This window comes from Mastigoproctus giganteus, chromosome 1 (genome assembly GCF_048544385.1).
Source record: "Mastigoproctus giganteus isolate SK-2022 chromosome 1, ASM4854438v1, whole genome shotgun sequence".
Classification (NCBI taxonomy): domain Eukaryota; kingdom Metazoa; phylum Arthropoda; class Arachnida; order Uropygi; family Thelyphonidae; genus Mastigoproctus; species Mastigoproctus giganteus.
Window position 1 is genome coordinate 223451939 of NC_143575.1, and position 19555 is coordinate 223471493.

Genomic DNA, 19555 nt, shown 5'->3' on the forward strand with positions numbered 1-19555 from the left:
TAGCTTTTTTAAATCAATAAAGGTTTTTACTCGTATTTGAAATTTATATGTTATCGTTGTTTCTTTTTTTGATATATATATATTTTTTATTATATATCTGGACATGGTGGCCTAACTATTTAGGTCACTGAGAGGTTACATTTTTATATATAATACCTGGTCTTGACGCATTATAGCCTTAGTTGCTAATGCGTCAATAAAATCCAAACCAAACCAAACCAAACCAAACTGGTCCACTCTATTTCTCTGTATAATTGTTCATTGCACTCATCAGTCATAAGGCTTATAACAAACTCCTAACCCTCATTTTTCTTTCCCAGTGCTTATGTCACACCAAACTGACTCAACATTGCACTGTCCATCTATGTCAACTGTATGCACCTCCTTAGACTTTATGTGTTTCTTAACTAACTGCATAATCCCCCCTCCTCCCTTCCTATCCTGTCTATTCTTTTTGTACACATTGTACTCCCCAAATTCAAATTCTGTATCCCTTATATCTAAGTGACACCACATCTCTGATATCCCAACAATATCCACCTTGGATGTCTTAACCAGCATGTCAAATTCATCAAATTTATTTACTATACTCCTAGTATTGGTGTACATGCAATTATACATGCACCTGTTCTTACTCTTAGTTACTCTAACACAGCCCATGTATTTACTTGTTTCATGGCTCCCAGCAGTTCCTGAAATCCCCAGAAACTTGCTTTCTGGGCTGCTGCTCATTCCAATAGAAGCAGTGCAAGAATCATTTCCACCCATGCCTGCGGCTACTGTTAATCTATTAGTCTGTGAATACACCCAAGCTAGCAGTTTTCCCACCCACTTAACATTGCCTCAATAGCATCAGGAAATATTCTTGCACCCTTTCTATTTAAGTGTATCTGATCCCTGTAGAAGCAATCTCTCCTGTTAACAAGCACAAACCACGATAAGAAAAATTCTACCCCATGAGCCCTGCACAACTTCTCCAGGGCCGAATTGATTGACAAGGCTCTCATCACTTATTCCCTCCTATCGTGTCTGTGCACTTTCAAATTTAACCCTAACTGGTGACTTTTTTTCAACATTAACCTGTACTTGCTAAGTAAATCCACAGATCTCCTACAGTTAATGTCATTAGTGCCAACGTGTACAACGATATCACTTTTGTGCCCTTAAAAGATGATATCTGCTCTACAGCATCATAAACTTTTGACCCTGGCAGACATACCCTGGTCCTATTCCACCTATCCTTTTTGCACAATATATTTCCTGTTTCCCTGACACCTGAGTCACTGACAATAAGTAGCTCCTGTGGGACCAGTGCATTCTGCCCTGAAGATTGCTGCTGTGTTGCCTGGTGCACAAGAGTGAGCTCTGGGGATGAGTTGGGCAGCTGAGAGCTTGATTGCCCCCCCCCCCATTTTAATTCCTTCAAGGACATCTACCCGACTCCAAGCTGTCATAGACACCCATCAGAAAGCTGAGTTGGTGCCTAATTTCTTCACATCTCTGTGCCTAGCACACACAAAGTCATCCTCCATCACTAGATAATGTCCTGTTCAAGAGAAATCTGCAAACATGTTGCTTTTTACACATTTTTTTAGATTGTGATGAGTTGGAGAATCGCCCCCTTTGGTTCTCCCCTGAAGCACAGCACTTTCGCTACTTTGCGCACGTTGCTTTGCTGCTCTAGTCTGGTGCATGATTTCCATTTAATTACAATTTAATTAACGATAAAATTAAAAGGATTTATAAATTTAATTGATTAATTGTCAATAATAATAAATGTTAGTAGTATACAATGTTCACAAACAATCCACAGAAAACTTTTTCCAATGCTGTCTGGAGGTTAAAAAAAGAGAAACGTGAAAAGATTACTTTACAAATGCACTATATTATTCTACAAATTTTAATACTTACTTCTCTGTCTTCAACCACTTCCACACTTATCATGGGAGGGATGTACGAGATAAGAATGGAGAGCATCATTACAAACACAAATAAGGTAATTGGACTGGAGGCAGTATCTTCTGCATTTTGCACATAAGGAAGGTCTTTAGAACTTGTGGTAATAGCATTAAGTGATGTTGGATTAAGATTTTTCCAAAACACATTGGTCAGAACATTTTGTATAATTGGAAGGGAATGAAGACATGTATCATTAAACAACCAACTCCAGTCTACATCATAATTCCAATTTACCTGAAATAAAAAAAAATATACTCCAAATACTTTTATTTATTTTTCAAATCTCTGATATTCGCTTTAATAACCAAAGAAACAAGGTAAACATGCTTAATTACAATAAAATTCTGGACGTTGAAACACTATGTAGGGTATCAAATCAAAGTTGGTAATTGGTAAGATGCGTAAGTTTGCACAAAGTATCAATGACTGAGCTGGTAGAATCATTAATGACTATACTAGGGCTGCATAACTATGGAATAGTCATTAATACTTTACTATGCAGATATCAGCAATTAACAAGAAGTATAAATCTCAATACCAGTGTGGTGGGAGATCCCCAAGACAATAGGAGAGGCACAAAAGGATTTCTGTTTAATATTATTTTAATCTGTGGATATAAGTCCACTGCCTGATCCTTAATTTTATCTATATTGAATATTATGTAAAAAATAACAATGAAATTCAATAAAAATTGGATCTGGCTGTTTTTCATCATATGTTCATTACAAAAAGGAAATTTTCCATAATCAACAACTCTCTTGTATATTTTATTGTGTATTTGTATATGAGAATAGTGCAGTAGATCAGCTATTCTGCTGTCAGTTTGGAAATGGTCTGTGGTGTGATCCTTTGGAAAACTGAGTCCCACTCCTGTCAGCAAAAAACATACTGCAATAATTACACTCAAACACCAGCCAAGCGATTAAAAATTTTACTATAAAATAAGATAAAATACAAAAATAAAAATAAAAAGTATGATCTGCCACAGCAGACCTCGCATAGTTTGCAGTCTTAATAGCGGTCATGTGCTTCCCCAGACGGTCTTTTAAACGCCGCTCCATCTCCCCCACATAACACTCCTCACAATCCGGGCACTTGATCTCATAGACCACACTACTAGTAGAGTCTTGGGCTACGGGATCTTTGACTTGAGACACCACTGTGTGCAACCTCCATCGCGGAAGTTGCACACAGCGGGTCTCACACTCCCGCAATGCCTGTACAATGCATTCTGAAAGGCCCGGATAGTAAGGAATGTATGCGGTAGCAACAGGGGCAGGCGACTCCCTACGATTGGACTCTACCCTATTAATATATTTGTCTAAGACCCTCTGGGGGTACCCACACTTGCTGAGGTCTGCCGTGACTCTACAAATTTCCATTTCCTTATCCTCGGGGGTACTACAGTGGGTCCACACCCTATTCAACAACGCCCTGGCTACACTATTCTTATGTTGATAAGCCTGTGCCGAGCTGTAATGAACATACTGGCTATGGCACATTGGCTTTCTATAGATTGTTGTCTTTATTCCAGGCCCATCTCTGCTAACCAGGACATCCAGAAATGGGAGGGACACAGCTTGTATGTTCATTACAGTATGTTCATAGCCAGTATGTTCATTACAGCTCGGCACAGGCTTATCAACATAAGAATAGTGTAGCCAGGGCGTTGTTGAATAGGATGTGGACCCACTGTAGTACCCCCGAGGATAAGGAAATGGAAATTTGTAGAGTCACGGCAGACCTCAGCAAGTGTGGGTACCCCCAGAGGGTCTTAGACAAATATATTAATAGGGTAGAGTCCAATCATAGGGAGTCGCCTGTCCCTGTGGATATCGCATACGTTCCTTACTATCCGGGCCTTTCAGAATGCATTGTACGGGCATTGCGGGAGTGTGAGACCCGCTGTGTGCAACTTCCGGGATGGAGGTTGCACACAGTGGTGTCTCAAGTCAAAGATCCCATAGCTCAAGACTCTACTAGTAGTGTGGTCTATGAGATCAAGTGCCCGGATTGTGAGGGAGACGGGGTGGCGTTTAAAAGACCGTCGGGGGGGGGGGGAGCACATGACCGCTATTAAGACTGCAAACTATGCGAGGTCTGCTGTGGCAGAGCATTTCTGGGAGAAGCAACATCGAATCTCCCCTGAGGACGCGGTCATTACTGACTGTGCCCATGGATTTTGGGAACGCAAGTGACTTGAGAGCTTGCAAATTGGTTCATCCAGTCATAATACTATTAACAGGGACAGGGGTGTGCGTTTACACCCCCTGTTTGAGGTGGTTGTCCTCAGACGGGATGACCGGTTCTGTTTGACACGCTCCCGAGCCACTTCCGTTTCCGATGCGCATGTGGGGAATGCCGACCATGTGCCTGGTGAATCACGTGTTTGAGTGCCATGGGTCTGCTACTTAAGGATGTGTCACTGCAGTAATAGTACACTGTTGAAGAGGAGACAGCAGTCTCCAAAAGCTTCGGTATTTTAGCAAATTTTAACGATTTTAGTATTGTTTTTAATTGTTTTATCATAACTTATTTTATTTTATTGTAATAGTTTAGTCTCCCGATATTGTATCATAGTATTTTATTATATTTTATTTTTATTTTTGTATTTTATCTTATTTTATAGTAAAATTTTTAATCGCTTGGCTGGTGTTTGAGTGTAATTATTGCAGTATGGAATTTCCCAGCCCCATAGGCCTGTTTGAAGATATAGCAAAAAACAAGAAGGTACAGTTACAGTGGGCTCAGGAAGGCATATAGAGGAACAGTGAAGGACTGGAAAAACGTTGCCTAGTTTGACAAATCCCTGTTCCTTCTTGTTTCACAGTATTGGAAGGAGCAGAATATGGTGAAAACAGCAGGAATCCATGGATCCATCCTACCAGGTGTTAACAATGCAGGCAGCGGTAGTGTAATAGTGTGGGGAGGGGTTTTTGTAGTGCCTATTGGACATCTTGATACCAGCAGAGCAGCATTTGGATCTGTAGGTTATCTCGAAATTCTTTCCAACCTGTGGCTTCTGTGTCATTGTTTTATGACACAGAAGCCTATGGTAGATATAAACTAGTCTTTAAAAAAGAAGGGGACTGGACCGGGGTTAATCAAGTCATAAAAGAGGTTAGGCAAGCTAAGGTAGATTACAAGAAATCTGTGACAAAGAATGCTAATAAAAGCAGCAAAGATGTCTTTACTACTTATATTAATAGTAGAAGGAAGTGGTTCAATCAGACTATTTGATAACTGTGGTTTAACTGTTGATGATCCTGCTCAGGTTGCTGACAAACTGCATATATAGTCTTCATCTACATTCATACATGAGGAGTTCTTTAGGGAGGGGAAATGCCAAAAGTTCAAATCTAACAACAAGCTAAATGATTCTGCAATAATTGAGAGGAAAGTTGAAGAGAAATAACTGAAGCCTAACATAAAAGAGGCATTGGGGTGGATGGAATCTATGAATTATATTAATGGAGACAGCAAAGGAGATAAGCAAACCATTAGCCAAAATTATGAGAATATCTTTGGATCCAGGAGAGGTTCCTATGGACTGACATGTGCTAATGTATCCCCAATTCACAAAGGGGGATCAAAAGGTGACATGAGTTATTACAGACTGTTAACTTAACTTCTATTCCACGGAAAATAAAGAAGTAATATAGGACCATCTATACAGGAATGCAATTATAGTGCAGTCACAGCATGGATTTGTTAAGAGACTTGGCAAACAGGCACCTCAGAGGGGACCTGAATGAGGTTAATAAAATGAATGAAGGTCGAATTTCACTGTTATAAAGATTTCCAAAACTAGGGGCCACAGATTCAAAGTACAGGGGAAGAGGTTTAAATTAGATTGCAAGACGTTTTCTTTTAGTCAGTGAGTCATTGATTACTGGAACAAGTTGCCTCAACAGGTACTTGAGGCTGATAGTTTGAAGAAATTCAAAGGTTACCTATGTGAGGAGGGAAGTGTATAATTTATATTTTCTTATCTACTTTTTTTTTTGGCTGGTGTAGCAAAAGCCTGTGGCTTCCTTGCACTACATGGCTAATACTAATAATGATCCGATTTATACACATCCTATAATACAACATTATGTAACTTACATCATTTAACGAAATGATGTAAGTTACATATGTGAAAATTATAAAATGAAGTGTGATAAGGTGCAGTCTTACCTCACTCCAAGTCCTTATACCATTTTCCAATGCCTCCTTCAATTGTCAATGCAAATTTTATATTTTTATACAAACTTTTTATTCCTCTCAATAGATAATCCCTGATGCATATTTTTCTAAAATTTGAGAGAGATTTCTAGGTACTTTGCTGTATGCTTTTCAAGATTAACAAATCTTTATTATGTTCCCATGACTTTTCCATAATGTGTCTTTGTGCAAATATTTGACTCTACATTCCCCATTTTTTCTAAACCCTGAGTGCTCTCCCCACCCCCAGCTTACCTTCAACAATACTTTAACTCTCTTCTCTGAGATACATACACAGATTTTACCTCAAGGAATGTCCTTGGTGTGACTGTGTGCTACACTAATGAATGAAATTCCTCTGTAATATCCACATTCAGTTTTATTTCCCTTTTTTATATATGGTGTACACTCCAACTTATCCTTCAGAAAATAATCTCTTGATGATATCATAATATTATGATATCATCAAGAGATTATTTTCCCTTCAACTCTTGTCATTTCAGGTCTAATTTCATCAGCACCAGCTGCCTTTTCATAACTAATATTTTTCATAGCCTTTTTTACACCTCACCAAGAGATAGTATTTAATTTCTTTCATTTTGATTATTTCCTCTTCTTTGGTGATGTCTTCACACTTTCGTTTAGTAATTCATCAAAGTATTGACTCCATCTGAAGATAGGTAGAGATAGGGAAGTGTATAATTTATATTTTCTTATCTATCAATATATCTTTCTGTTTCACAGTGACAATGACCATCAGATAAAAAATATTAAAACTTTATTGACTGTAAACTAAAAACTACTATATAGCAAAATCTGAGATAAGAATAGCTATAAGAATAAATTCCAAATTGCAATTTAGAATTAATGGTTAAAATCTAGAGCCAAGCAGTCTCCCACTCTCACTTTTCCTCCCTTTCTCATCTTTTGTAATGTTGGCTATTCTGGAATGAAAAATTCTGAAGAAAGAGATATCAGCATGATCAGCCTAAGTGCTGAGGGTCATTTATCCATAGCCCACATACACATTTATTGCTGACCCCAGAATTTTTGGATTACTCCATAATAATAATAATAACAATAATTCAAAAATGGGATTAATACAAATACCTTTATCATGGTTAATAAGCAACCACTATGTTGTGATGTGGAGCACCTCAACCCAATGGCAAGAGGATTAATAATGAACTGAGTCAATGATGTGGAAACTATCTAGGTCCCTATAATTGTATGTTGCATCTGCAAAGTTTGCTGTTTCTCTATATGAATTGTTGCTTTTGTGGTTTTTCAGTCAATTGATTAATCTATATTTTGTTTTGTGACATAACTTGTATTGCAATATACACACTGAATTTTATAAATGATCCCATATCATATCTGGGGCTGGGCTTTAACTAACCACTGATTGTAGCTTCCCAAAGGGAGTTGAACACATATTTCATACTCTCTAAGTATAAATGGCAGCAAATGCAGCTTCAGTTAGATGAAGCTACTACCAACAGGGAAAGCAATGGGAAACTACCCAGTAAAGTAAACATATCCCAAGAAATCCAATGATGAGCGGGCAAGAGAAGACTGAACGAACTGGAAAAGAATGAACTGGTGGAGACAGCTCATCAGAGAAAGTGACCAGTCACAAGGCTGAATTACTGGATGATGAAGTATAAACTGGGATAGAAAGGGATTCTAACCTAACTTTTAATTTCAGGGAGAGGGATCACAGGATGAATCAAAATTCATCCCCATCCTCCTTTATATCTCCTCAATATAGAGGATATGCAAATCTAAAATTTTAACCAGAAAACTAAAAATACTTGTAAATCTTTTACAAAATTTAAAGTGAATTGTCTCTTTTCACCTTGGCTATTTCACAAAACCTATCAATCATGTTATTATGCTGGAATCAGACCCTACATATAAGAGCACAAACTTAATACTGCCTTTCTTTTTTTTGACTATTCATGTATAAAAAATTGGCCTCCAAAGGCCAATTTTGTGTAATGGATATGGGATGCCTCTATGCTCTCATGTCATAAATTAGTTATGGAATCTTATGAGGCACATTCTTCGTGAAACCTTTCCAATTATTATATGTGGAGAAGTCATGTCGAAACTTCTCTGCATATAATGATGGGAAAGGTTTCACAAAGAATAACCACAATACTTGGGAATGGAAACATGAACTTTTCATCTATCTTAATAGTTATATTTGTTATTTGTTAGTTAGGAGCATTAGCAACTAAGGCCATATTGCTCCGGGATATGCGGTGGTCATTCCCTGACCTTTTCGCATTCTCCGTATTTGGTGGTGACGGGCTCGAAACCCGGTCTAATCAAGAAGCATGTGCTACGCACTGCTGCTCCTTCCCACCTGGTAAGGAGGCACCTCTATCTTAATAGTGCCTCTCCATTTATAGAGTTTGTGGAAGTACAAAGAGCAGTTCCTGCACTTCCTGGATATTTTGGTGATGTGGAGTGGCCCACACTACCACAACACTTTTTTGTACACCAATGTTTGGAGGCCAATTTATTAATTTTAATACTGTAATGCATTATCATGTAGGGATAGCATGATTCATGCTCTTATACATAGGGCATTTCATGCACAATGCTATTCCAGTTTAAGAATGCATGCAATAACATCTAGACATTGTTTTATGCAAGAGAGGAAATTCATTCTGCACAAAAATATTGGTGAAAATGATTGTAGATTGCATTGCCAAGATCAGTAAAGAGCACTTGTGTTGGCAGAAAAATTTTTGTTTTAGACAGATCATAAACATTAGACAGGGTATAAAAATAAAACTTGTCTAATAACCTTCCATTGACTATAACAAGTTATAGTCAATGGAAGGTACATTTTTTTCCAACTTATCAGTTATTCTATGCTTAGTTATTTATTCCTTAACATTCAAATTCTTGAAAATAAGAATTATTAATTATAACTGATTTTAACCTCTTACCTTGTACCTATTTACTACTGCTGACATATAAGATGAATTCAAATTATACAAATTTGGAAGGGAATCCAAAAGAATAACATTCAGATTGCTTTCATTTAATTCTTTTATCATATTTTGCAAAGGATTATCTAAAAATAAAAAAAGTAAATGAAAAAAAATAAAAAAAATCACAAATCAAATAGTAATGCATTAATATTCACAATTCTACTCCTAAATTTTTTTAAACAAAAAAAAAAAAAAAAAAAAAAAACATTTTTTTTAAAACTTTCTAGGAAAAATGGTAAAAATCCATTCATTCTTTAACATATTCTTTTTACATTATGCTAATTCAACTAAGGTTGTTTGCTAATGATGTTATGCTAATGCAACTAAGTATAATAAAATTAGTTTACATTAGAATGCAAGTACAATAGATGTAGGTTAGTATTTTGATTACAACAAGGAGTTTAGTGGCCAGTGTATTTAGCATTAGTACAGGTACACGATGCAAGAAAGCAAACTAATACAGCATCAGCCAAAAAAAAATCCTTCCCATTTGTTCACTGATTCATTCGTTCCAAATGATTGTCTAGTTCTGCCTTGAATTTATTTAAGCTATCAACTTCCATAACAACAGCATTAGCATCAACAGATGGAAGTTTGTTCCAGCAATCAACTACCTGCTGCCTAAAGGCAAACTTCTGCACATCTATTCTACAACCATCTTTCCTCAGTTTGAATCTATGCCCCCTCAGGTTTGTAATCTGAGCAAGAGGAAAATCCCATCAGCACTGAGCCTGCTCAATCCATTCAAGGCCTTATACAACTCAATCAGATCGCCTCGCAAGTGCCTAGTCTCCAGAAGCTGCAATTTGCAGAACTTAAGCCTTTCTTCATAAGAGTACCTCTTTGTTCCCTTCACAAATCTTGTTGCTATTCTATGTAGTCATTCTAGCCACTATATCTTTCCTAAAATGAGACTTCCAGACTTGTATGCAGTATTCAAGGTGTGGCCTGACCATTGCCTTATACAAGAGGATAATCACTTCCTCATCCCTGCTTGCAAAATTCCTGTATATCATTGACAAGACCCCATGTCCTACTCTGGCAGCCTGTCTGCACTGCTCAGAAAACTTCATATTTGACTGCACAATTATCCCCAGGTCACTTTCATTCTCCACTACCCTGAGTGTAACACCACCCAGTTGGTACATTTCTCTGTGGTTACTGCTACCCATATGCAGTACTTTGCATTTGTCAATGTTAAACTTCAGTTTCCACTTCTCAACCACTACCCAACTTGTTGCAGCAGCAACATTACTGTTATTAAAAACCCTGCCAACCTTTGTATCATCTGCAAATTTGGACATTAAGCCTGATGTACCTTCATCAATATCATTGATAAATAAAAAAACAACAATTGGCCCAACACCGAACCCTGAGAGACACCACTAATAACATTAGTCTATTCTCTGTCGTCTCCCACTCAACCATCCTTTTATCCATTGTATCAACTTGCCCTTAATACCACACTGCTCCAATTTGTACAGTAGTCTTCCATGTGCAACAGTATCAAAAGCTTTCCTGAAATCCAAGTATATGACATCAAAATTATTTTTTGCATCCAGTTCCTTTGTGACCACATCACAAAGGAACTGGATGCAAAAGTATCCAATCAAATTGGTCAGACAAGACTTCCCCTTGAGAAACCCATGCTGTGTCTGAATTATTACTGCTGCCTTGTCTAGATGATCCTGCAATGTTTCTTTAACCAGTGACTCCATTATTTTCCATGGAACAGAAGTCAAACCAACAGGTTTAGTTTGACTTCTGTTTGTAATTACTCATGTCACCCTTTGGTTCCCCTTTGTGAATTGGAGACACTTTTGCACATCACCAATCCGTGGGGACTTCCCCTGAGTCCAAGGATGCTCTCATATAACTGGATAGATCCCATAATATAATCTACCCCAGGTGCCTTTCTCATGTTTAATTTCAACAATTTCTCCTCCACTTTACTCTCAGTTATTACAAAATCATTTAACTCCTTGTTAGAGTTTGATAAACATCTGGCCCTTTCCTCCTTGAATAACTTTTCATGTGTGAATGTAGATGCATAATACTCATTTAGTTCAGCAGCTATCTGAGAATGATCATCTACAGTCAAATCACTGATATCAAGTGGACCAATCTGATTCAACCCCTTCCTTTTAGAGTTTATATAAGTAAAGAAGTCTTTGCTGTTTTTCTTTGTATCCTTTGCCAAAGATTTTTCATAATCTGCCATTGCTTGCCTAACCTCTTTTGTGACTTGATTACAGACTAGCTTGTATCTACAATAGGCTTCTGTGTCATCTGACAATTTATGTGCATCCCATGCATTTTTCTTCTCTGCCACAAGTCTCAATAGTTTATCTGACATCAATTTGGGCCTAAACCTAGAGCAGTATTTCTTAATTGGAACAAAAAGCCTAGTAGCTTCCAAAATTACTTCTTTGAATGCTTCCCATTTAGAATTTCTGTTGGTAACATCAACAGTTGGTCCCACTGTATAGAACCTAAAAAATCTCTGAGAACACTGTAGTCGCCTTGTCTAACTTCAACCAGACTTGTCAAAACAATCCTAATTTCCTCAACTGTATTGTCACTGAAGACGACAGTTAGGTGTTTCAGTATAATGCAGAGCATGCAGATTAAGAGTAGGAGACCAGCGGAATTACTTAACAAGTACAGGTCACTGTTGAAAACTATTTCTATGATATTTCCTTACTTATCTATACCTTAACTTAACTCTTAACTGTATGCTTCCCTAAATCTCACTTAATATTTATCTATCTTCCCTGCAGTCCTTTGCAATTACATAGAGGTAAATTCGTTGTTTAACCACTTACTTCTGGGGATTTGGATCTTACCGCTAATACAACGTGTGGCCTGTGACTTTCTGCTCTGCATCGGGTCCTCCATTGGTTTGGGAACGTTCTTCTCCGATTCCGGAATGCTCACTTCTGCCAGGGACACTATTCGCTTCGCCGATCATCCTGGTGTCGTATCCTTCTTTGCTGTGCCGGATCATTCAGTAGGAGTCGCTTCCCATCACTTTATTTCTACAGGACGGTATGGTGTTCTTCTGTTAGCATTATCTCGCTGTCCTCCTTTCAAATATATTTCTCGGTGGACGCTTTCGGACTTCTATGTTCCATCTCGAGAAAGTTCCCCTTTCAGTAACTTATCTACACTTTGTTAAAGCCATCAGAATTTATTGAACTCACCATAACTGGTTCTACTGGTGGATCGCTTCCGGGGACTGTTTCCTGGGCCTATCTTTCCAAAAACACCCTTTTCGCCCTCCAAAGAAACTTCATCACTCCCGAAAAAAAACTTTATCACCTTCCGAAAAACTTTATCATCTCCAAAAAAACTTTATCACATTCCGAAAAACTTTATCATCTCCGAAAAAACTTTATCACATTCCTTTTTGCGCGCGCTCTTCCCCTTTTATTTCCCAAAATTTAGTAACACCCCTCCTTTCCTCAACCAATCACTTCTATCTGACCATCATCGTCTCCATTCTCATTTGCCTATGACACATGACAGGAAGGCCGAGTTCCTTCCGGTGTAGAAAGAACTTCCGTTTCTAGAGAATTCTCGAATATTCTGGAAATGACCAGAAATTTCGGAGCTCAGAATCCATCCGGAAAACATCTGCATCCATTTACTTGATTCGTCTCGCATTATTATAAAATGACCACACCTGCTCTGTTTGCAGTAAACAAAAACGCTTACACCTGGTACCCCTATTGTAATCTCTGGAGCACTCCGTCCCTTTTGCCATGCCATCAATTAACCCCCCACTGTTCCGTCTCGTATTTCTTCACTTGCTGCTTCAGGTAGTGGGCGCTGATCGTATATCTGTTTCTAATGTTTATCTTCAAGGTATATTTGCTTGTACATTAAATTTAACTTTCTCTTAAATTAATTCCATTAGCGCGAGACCCACAATCTTAAACAATATTTGTGACTTTAAGTGTTTTCTTGTAAGGTTTTACAATATCACTCTATCTAGCATTCTATTCATTTAATTTAATTTGTAAGACTTTGTGTCTTACAACGTAATGCTCTTCTGTATCGATACTACACAATGGCGGCAAGTTTCGAATGGTACAAGTTTTACTGATACTAAGTAGTAATCCACAAAATCTCTATCTAAGTTCAAAATAAACTTAAGTATTGTAACTAGGAATATAAAGCTATTTCTAGAAAAAAAATTAATATGCCAATTTAGTCGTACTTCACCTTCACAAACCAATGCTGCAGTCCAATATGGATACTATTCCTACTGAGATGGCCCTGTACATCGTATCCTTAACCACAAGACTTCACAATCTTACCCACCACAGAAGTCAAACTACCATGTCTGTATTTGCCGATAAACCTCTTTTGTGGATTGGTAAGACATTAGTGCTTCTCTGGTCCAGGGGGAAAAATCTCAGTCTAATGCACTGGCATGCAGCCTTTTTTAATATAACAGAATGCACACACACTGTCCACCACTGGAGCCTTATTTTCCACTAATTTCAGTTGCATTTCTGATATTCTCTTACTCCTTGTCTAACTTTTGGGGAACAGTGACAAGCAGTCTAACTCCTTGTCACTGTTCCCCAATGATTCTAATGTGTGTCAATTTTAAATACTGTTGCAAAGTACGAGGGTAAGTCAGGAAGCCAAAAAACAAGGGAAAAAAAAAGCAAGCATAGATGACTGACTGACCTGAACATAACATTTATTTTTCAACCTGTTACAAAATGCATTCATACATTTGCCCCATCCTTTTATCAAATTTTAGAAACCTGTTGCATAAAAAGACTTTGACTGCCGCCGTAACTACTGATGTTTATAATGTTTAATCTCCACATAGTCAGAAACAGAATTTTAGAATGAGTTGCGAGTCTGTCAAATTTGACTAAACACTAAACGTGCATCAATAGTGAAGCATCCTGGTTTATACAAAGAAAAAAAGTTTAAAGGAAGTGTCACACAGGAAAAAAGTGGCAATTGTTTACAAGTCTTATATATTTTCAAAAGCCTGGAGATACTGCAAAAGCTGCATTATATGAGGTGTGGCAATAAAGTTCCTGGTCTGGTGCTGTTGTGGTCATGTTTGAAGAGTTTGAAAATAAACAATAGTGATATGTTGTAGTTCAAACTTCCTCCAACAGATGGTGGTACAGAGATTGTCCAGTAGGCTGACAGGTTGCAAGTAGCAATTAATTTCAATAGTGGAATTAATGTTTCGTGTCATGATTTTGCAGTAGAGGAATGAACAAATATCAAACTTTGCTTTAAACTGGAAAAATCTGCAATGGAAACATATGAAATGTTAAAAACTGTTTACAGTGATGAAACATTAAGTTGCACTAGTGTGTTTCAATGGTATAAGTGGTTCAAAGATGGATGTGAGGATGCATCCATCAACCTCGTGAAATGAGGACAGATTTGCAAAGTTCAGGAAATTATGGTAAGAGACTGTCATTTGACCCTCAATATGATGAATACTGAGTTGGATATAAATAAGGAGATGATTTGTGAAATTCTGCATGAATATTTAGGAAAAAAGGAAGGTCTGTGCAAAATCTGTGCTGCACAGCCTCACAGATGAGCAGAAGCAATGAAGAGTGTCATTGTGCAAAGACTTCAACCAGACTTGTCAAAACAATCCTAATTTCCTCAACTGTATTGTCACTGAAGACGACAGTTAGGTGTTTCAGTATAATGCAGAGCATGCAGATTAAGAGTAGGAGACCAGCGGAATTACTTAACAAGTACAGGTCACTGTTGAAAAAAAGCCGTGAAGTAGGGTTGAATTTGAAAGTGTCTGCAATTCTGCCCAGACACGATAGGAGGGAGTATATGATAAGAGCCTTGTCGATCAATTCAGCCCTGGAAAGATTGTGCAAGGCTCAAGGGGTAGAATTTTTTTCAGCCTGGACTGTACTTGTTAACAGGAGAGATTGCTTCTACAGGGATGGGATACACTTAAATAGAAAGGGTGCAAGAATATTTGCTGATGCTATCGAGGCAGTGTTAGGTGGGTTGGAAAACTGCTAGCTTGGGGGGAGACAAAGACTAATAGATTAACAGTAGCCACTGGCAGAGGTGAAAGAGATTCTTGCACTGCTTCTATTGGAATGAGCAGAAGCCTGAAAAACAAGATGCAGGATATTTCAGAGACTGCTGGAAGTCATTGCGGTACAAGTAAATACATGGGTTGTGTTAGGGTAGCTAAGAATAGAAACAGGTGCATGTATACTTGCGTGTACACCAATGCTAGGAGTTTAGTAAATAAATTTGATGAATTTGAGGTATTGCTCAAAACATCAAAGGCAGATATTGTTGGGATATCAGAGATGTGGTGTCACACAGATATAATGGATGCAGAACTGGAATTTGGGGAGTGCAACGTCTACAGAAAGGATAGACAGGATAGGAAGGGAGGAGGGGTTATGCCATTAGTTAAGAAACACATAAAATCCAAGGAAGTGAAGCCAGTCGACATCGATGGACAGGGCAGTGTCGAGTCAGTTTGGTGTGACATAAGCATAGGTAAATCAAAATTGAGAGTAGGAGTGTGCTATAGGCCTAATGACTCTGATGAGTATAATAAGATACTGTACAGGGAAATAGAATGGGCCAGTAAATCAGAGAGTCTTATAATGGGGGATTTTAATTTCCCAGATATTGACTGGAATTTGTGGGTTGGTCACTCACACACTAGCAAGGCTTTTGTGGATTTATTGGATGATTGTTTTCTACACCAGCATGTTCGGGAGGCAACTAGAGGGAGTAATACTCTTGATCTGATTATCAGTAGTGATTCTTCATGCATTAAGAATCTGCAGATAAAGGAACCACTAGGTGGCAGTGATCACAGTGTGCTGAAGTGGGATTTACTCAAGGAGGTAACTACCATCAGAGGTAAAGGGAAGGGTTTTTGCTTTCGTAAAGGCGACTATGATGGTCTGAGACAGTATTTAAATTCTATACAGTGGGACCAACTGATGATGTTACCAACAGCAAATTCAAAATGGGAAGCATTCAAGGAACTAATCTTGGAAGCTACCAGGCTTTACTTACCAAATAAGAAATATTCTTCAAGGTTCAGGCCTAAATGGTTGTCAGATGAACTAATGAGATATATGGCAGAGAAGAAAAATGCATGGGATACATACAAATTAATGGGTGACATGGAAGCCTATGATAGATATAAGTTGGTTTGTAACCAAGTCACAAAGGAGATTAGGCAGGCAAAGGCAGATTATGAGAAATCCTTGGCAAAGGATGCAAAGAAAAACTGAAAAGAGTTCTTTACTTATTTAAACTCAAGAAGGAAAGGGATGAATCAGATTGGTCCACTGGATGTTGATGGTTCAACAGTTGAGGATCCTGCTCAGGTGGCTAACAATCTAAACAAGTATTTTGCATCTACATTCACACATGAGGAGTTATTCAGGAAGGGGAATGTCGTAGGTGAAGTAAACATTGGCAGTGGGCTAGATGATTTTCTAATAACCGAGAGGAAAGTGGAGGAGAAATTGTTGAGGATAAACAAAAAAAGGCACCCGGGGTGGATGGGATCTTATTATTATTATTATTATTGGCCATATGGTACAAGGAAGCCTAAGGCTTATGCTGCACCAGCCAAAAAAAAAAAAAAAAATCCCAAGTTACCCCCTGAGAGAGAGAGAGAGAGAGAGAGAGAGAGAGAGAGAGAGAGAGAGAGAGAGAAGTAGAAAGGAATCACCAAGAAAGAGAAGAATGATGATATCCAGCTCAGGATCCTGGGTTTGCCAAGCCCATACTTACCAGATGTGAGCCCCCAGGGTTGAACTATCCGGTTATATTAAAGGAGGCAGCAAAGGAAGTAAGCAAACCTCTAGCCATAATTATGAGAGCCTCTTTGGACTCCCCTGAGTCCAAAGTAATTATAGACCTGTTAGTTTAACTTCGGTTCCAGGAAAATTAATGGAGGCACTGGTTAAAGAAGCACCGCAGGATCATCTAGACAACAATTCAGTTATAGCTCAGACACAGCATGGTTTTGTTAAGGGCAGGTCTTGTCTGACCAATTTTATTGGATACTACGATGTAGTCACAAAAGAACTGGATGCAGGGAATAACTTTGATATTATATATTTGGATCTTAGAAAGGCTTTTGATACTGTTGCGCATGGAAGACTGCTGCACAAATTGGAGCAGTGTGGCATTGGAGGCAGATTGCTGCTATGGATAAAGGGATGGTTGAGTGGCAGAAGACAGAGAGTGGTAATCAATGGACACTGCTCAACGTGGACTAATGTTATTAGTGGAGTTCCTCAGGGTTCAGTGTTGGGTCCATTGTTGTTTTCTGTATTTATAAATGATATTGATGATGGTATATCAAGCTTAATGTCCAAGTTTGCAGACGATACAAAGGTTGGCAGGGTTGTTAAGGACACTACTGATGCTATGCTGCTGCAACAGGATCTGGAAAGTTTGAGCAGATGGGCTGAGAGGTGGCAAATGAAATTTAACAGTGACAAATGTAAAGTACTGCATATGGGAAACAGTAACCCCAGATCAACGTATCAACTCTGTGGTACTACGCTGATGGCGCATTATAGCCCTAGTAGCTAATGCGCCAATAAAACCAAAACCAAACTACGCTGACAGTGGTAGAGAATGAAAAGGACCTGGGGGTAATTGTGCAGGCAGATATGAAGTTCTCTGAGCAGTGCAGACGAGCTGCAAGGGTAGCTCATGGTGTCTCGTCAATGATATACAGGAATTTTTCTAGCAGGGATAGGGATGTGATTATTCCCTTGTATAAGGCATTGGTCAGGCCACACCTTGAGTACTGTATACAGGTCTGGAGGCCTCATTTCAAGAAGGATGTAGAGCTGCTGGAACGAGTACAGAGAAGGGCAACAAGATTAGTGAATGGAACAAAGGGTTGCTCTTACGAAGAAAGGCTTAAGTTTTGCAAATTACAGAGTCTGGAGACTAGGCATCGGCGAGGTGATCTGATAGAGGTGTATAAGGCTTTGAATGGCTTGAGCATGCTCAATGCCAATGGGATTCTTCCTCTTACTCAGAATAATCACCTGAGAGGGCATAAATTCAAATTGAGGTAGGACGGATGTCGGATAGATGTGCGGAAATTTGCCTTTAGCCAGCGGGTGGTTGGTTTGTGGAATAGACTTCCATCACTTGTTGTTGAAGTTGATAGCCTAAACAAATTTAAGGCTCAGCTGGACAGGTATTTTGAACGAACGGAGGGGTGAAATGGGAGTAGTGGTTGTGTTTTTTTTTTTTTTTTTTTTTTTGGCTGATGCTGAATAAGCTTGCTTTCTTGCATCATATGCCTCTACTAATGCTAATGCTAAATGCAGTGGACTTCAAAATCATCATCAGGCCCCGAAAAGTTATGTTCACAGAAGTCCAGGATTGATTAAGATGTCAATTATATATGTTCTTCGACAAACAGAGTGTGATACAGAGGGAATTTGTACCTGAAGGGGAGAGAGTGAATGCTGTATTCTACACACACAGGTGCTTCAAAGGCTACTGAATATTGAAGTGCATTTCCTGGGTGAGGCTGCAATTTCAAGAGAAAGGCAGCTGGTTCTTGTTGCATGACAATGCCTGTCCATTCTGCACTTGTTGTGAAGATATTTCTGATGAAACATGGCATTGTTTCATCAGAAATATCTCTATAATGGGAACAATTATTTCATATAATTGTTAATATATTTCATCAGAAATATTTCAATAATGGGAACAATTTCAATAATAATTGTTCAGATCAACCATCCACCCTACTCTCCTGATCTAGCACTAGTGGATTCTTTCTCTTTCCCAAGATGAAAACTGCCCTCTAAGGAAAGAGATTTCAGAACATTGATGACATAAATAAAAATATAACCACCAAACTGAACATCATCACTTTTGATGCCTTTGCTGATTCTTTTCTGAAACTTTTAGAATGTGTAATAAGTGCATTCAATCAGGTGGTGATTATTTTGAATAACAACAAGGCCATTTTTGAGCTCCTTCACTTTGTGTTCTTTTTATTGCACTGGTCCAGGAACTTTATTGCCACATCTGGTATTAAAACTTCTGAAAGTATTTAGGGCCTGAGCTATTGAAACATGGAGTACTGCTGTTGTATGACAATGCAAGGCCATACAATGTATGATATCCAAAAGACCATTAATCCTTTCACAGGTAAGTTTGCCACATGTGTGCAGTCTCCCATAGTGAATTTTCAATAATGGTGGGCTCTGTAGGTGTGAGCTTCTTTGTGAAATTTTGAAGTGTTGTAAAAATGAAAAGTTTATACCTGTATCCTTTAAATATATATTTTTTTCTTATTTTGAATATTAGAGTAAAATTACTGCCAAAAGATGATATTA

General features: G+C 38.3%; 1 protein-coding gene across 1 annotated transcript in view; it reads right to left on the reverse strand.

The window, feature by feature from the left end:
- The window catches only part of LOC150091547 (cholesterol transporter ABCA5-like), a 389022-nt gene that overhangs the window by 182631 nt on the left and 186836 nt on the right, over nucleotides 1-19555 (reverse strand). Inside the window, exons 16-17 of the mRNA XM_090376152.1 lie at nucleotides 9129-9256; nucleotides 1912-2193 (exon numbers count right to left, since the gene is read on the reverse strand). Coding sequence (XP_090232278.1) covers nucleotides 1912-2193; nucleotides 9129-9256 — 410 coding nt within the window. The remainder of the gene's footprint in view (nucleotides 1-1911; nucleotides 2194-9128; nucleotides 9257-19555) is intronic.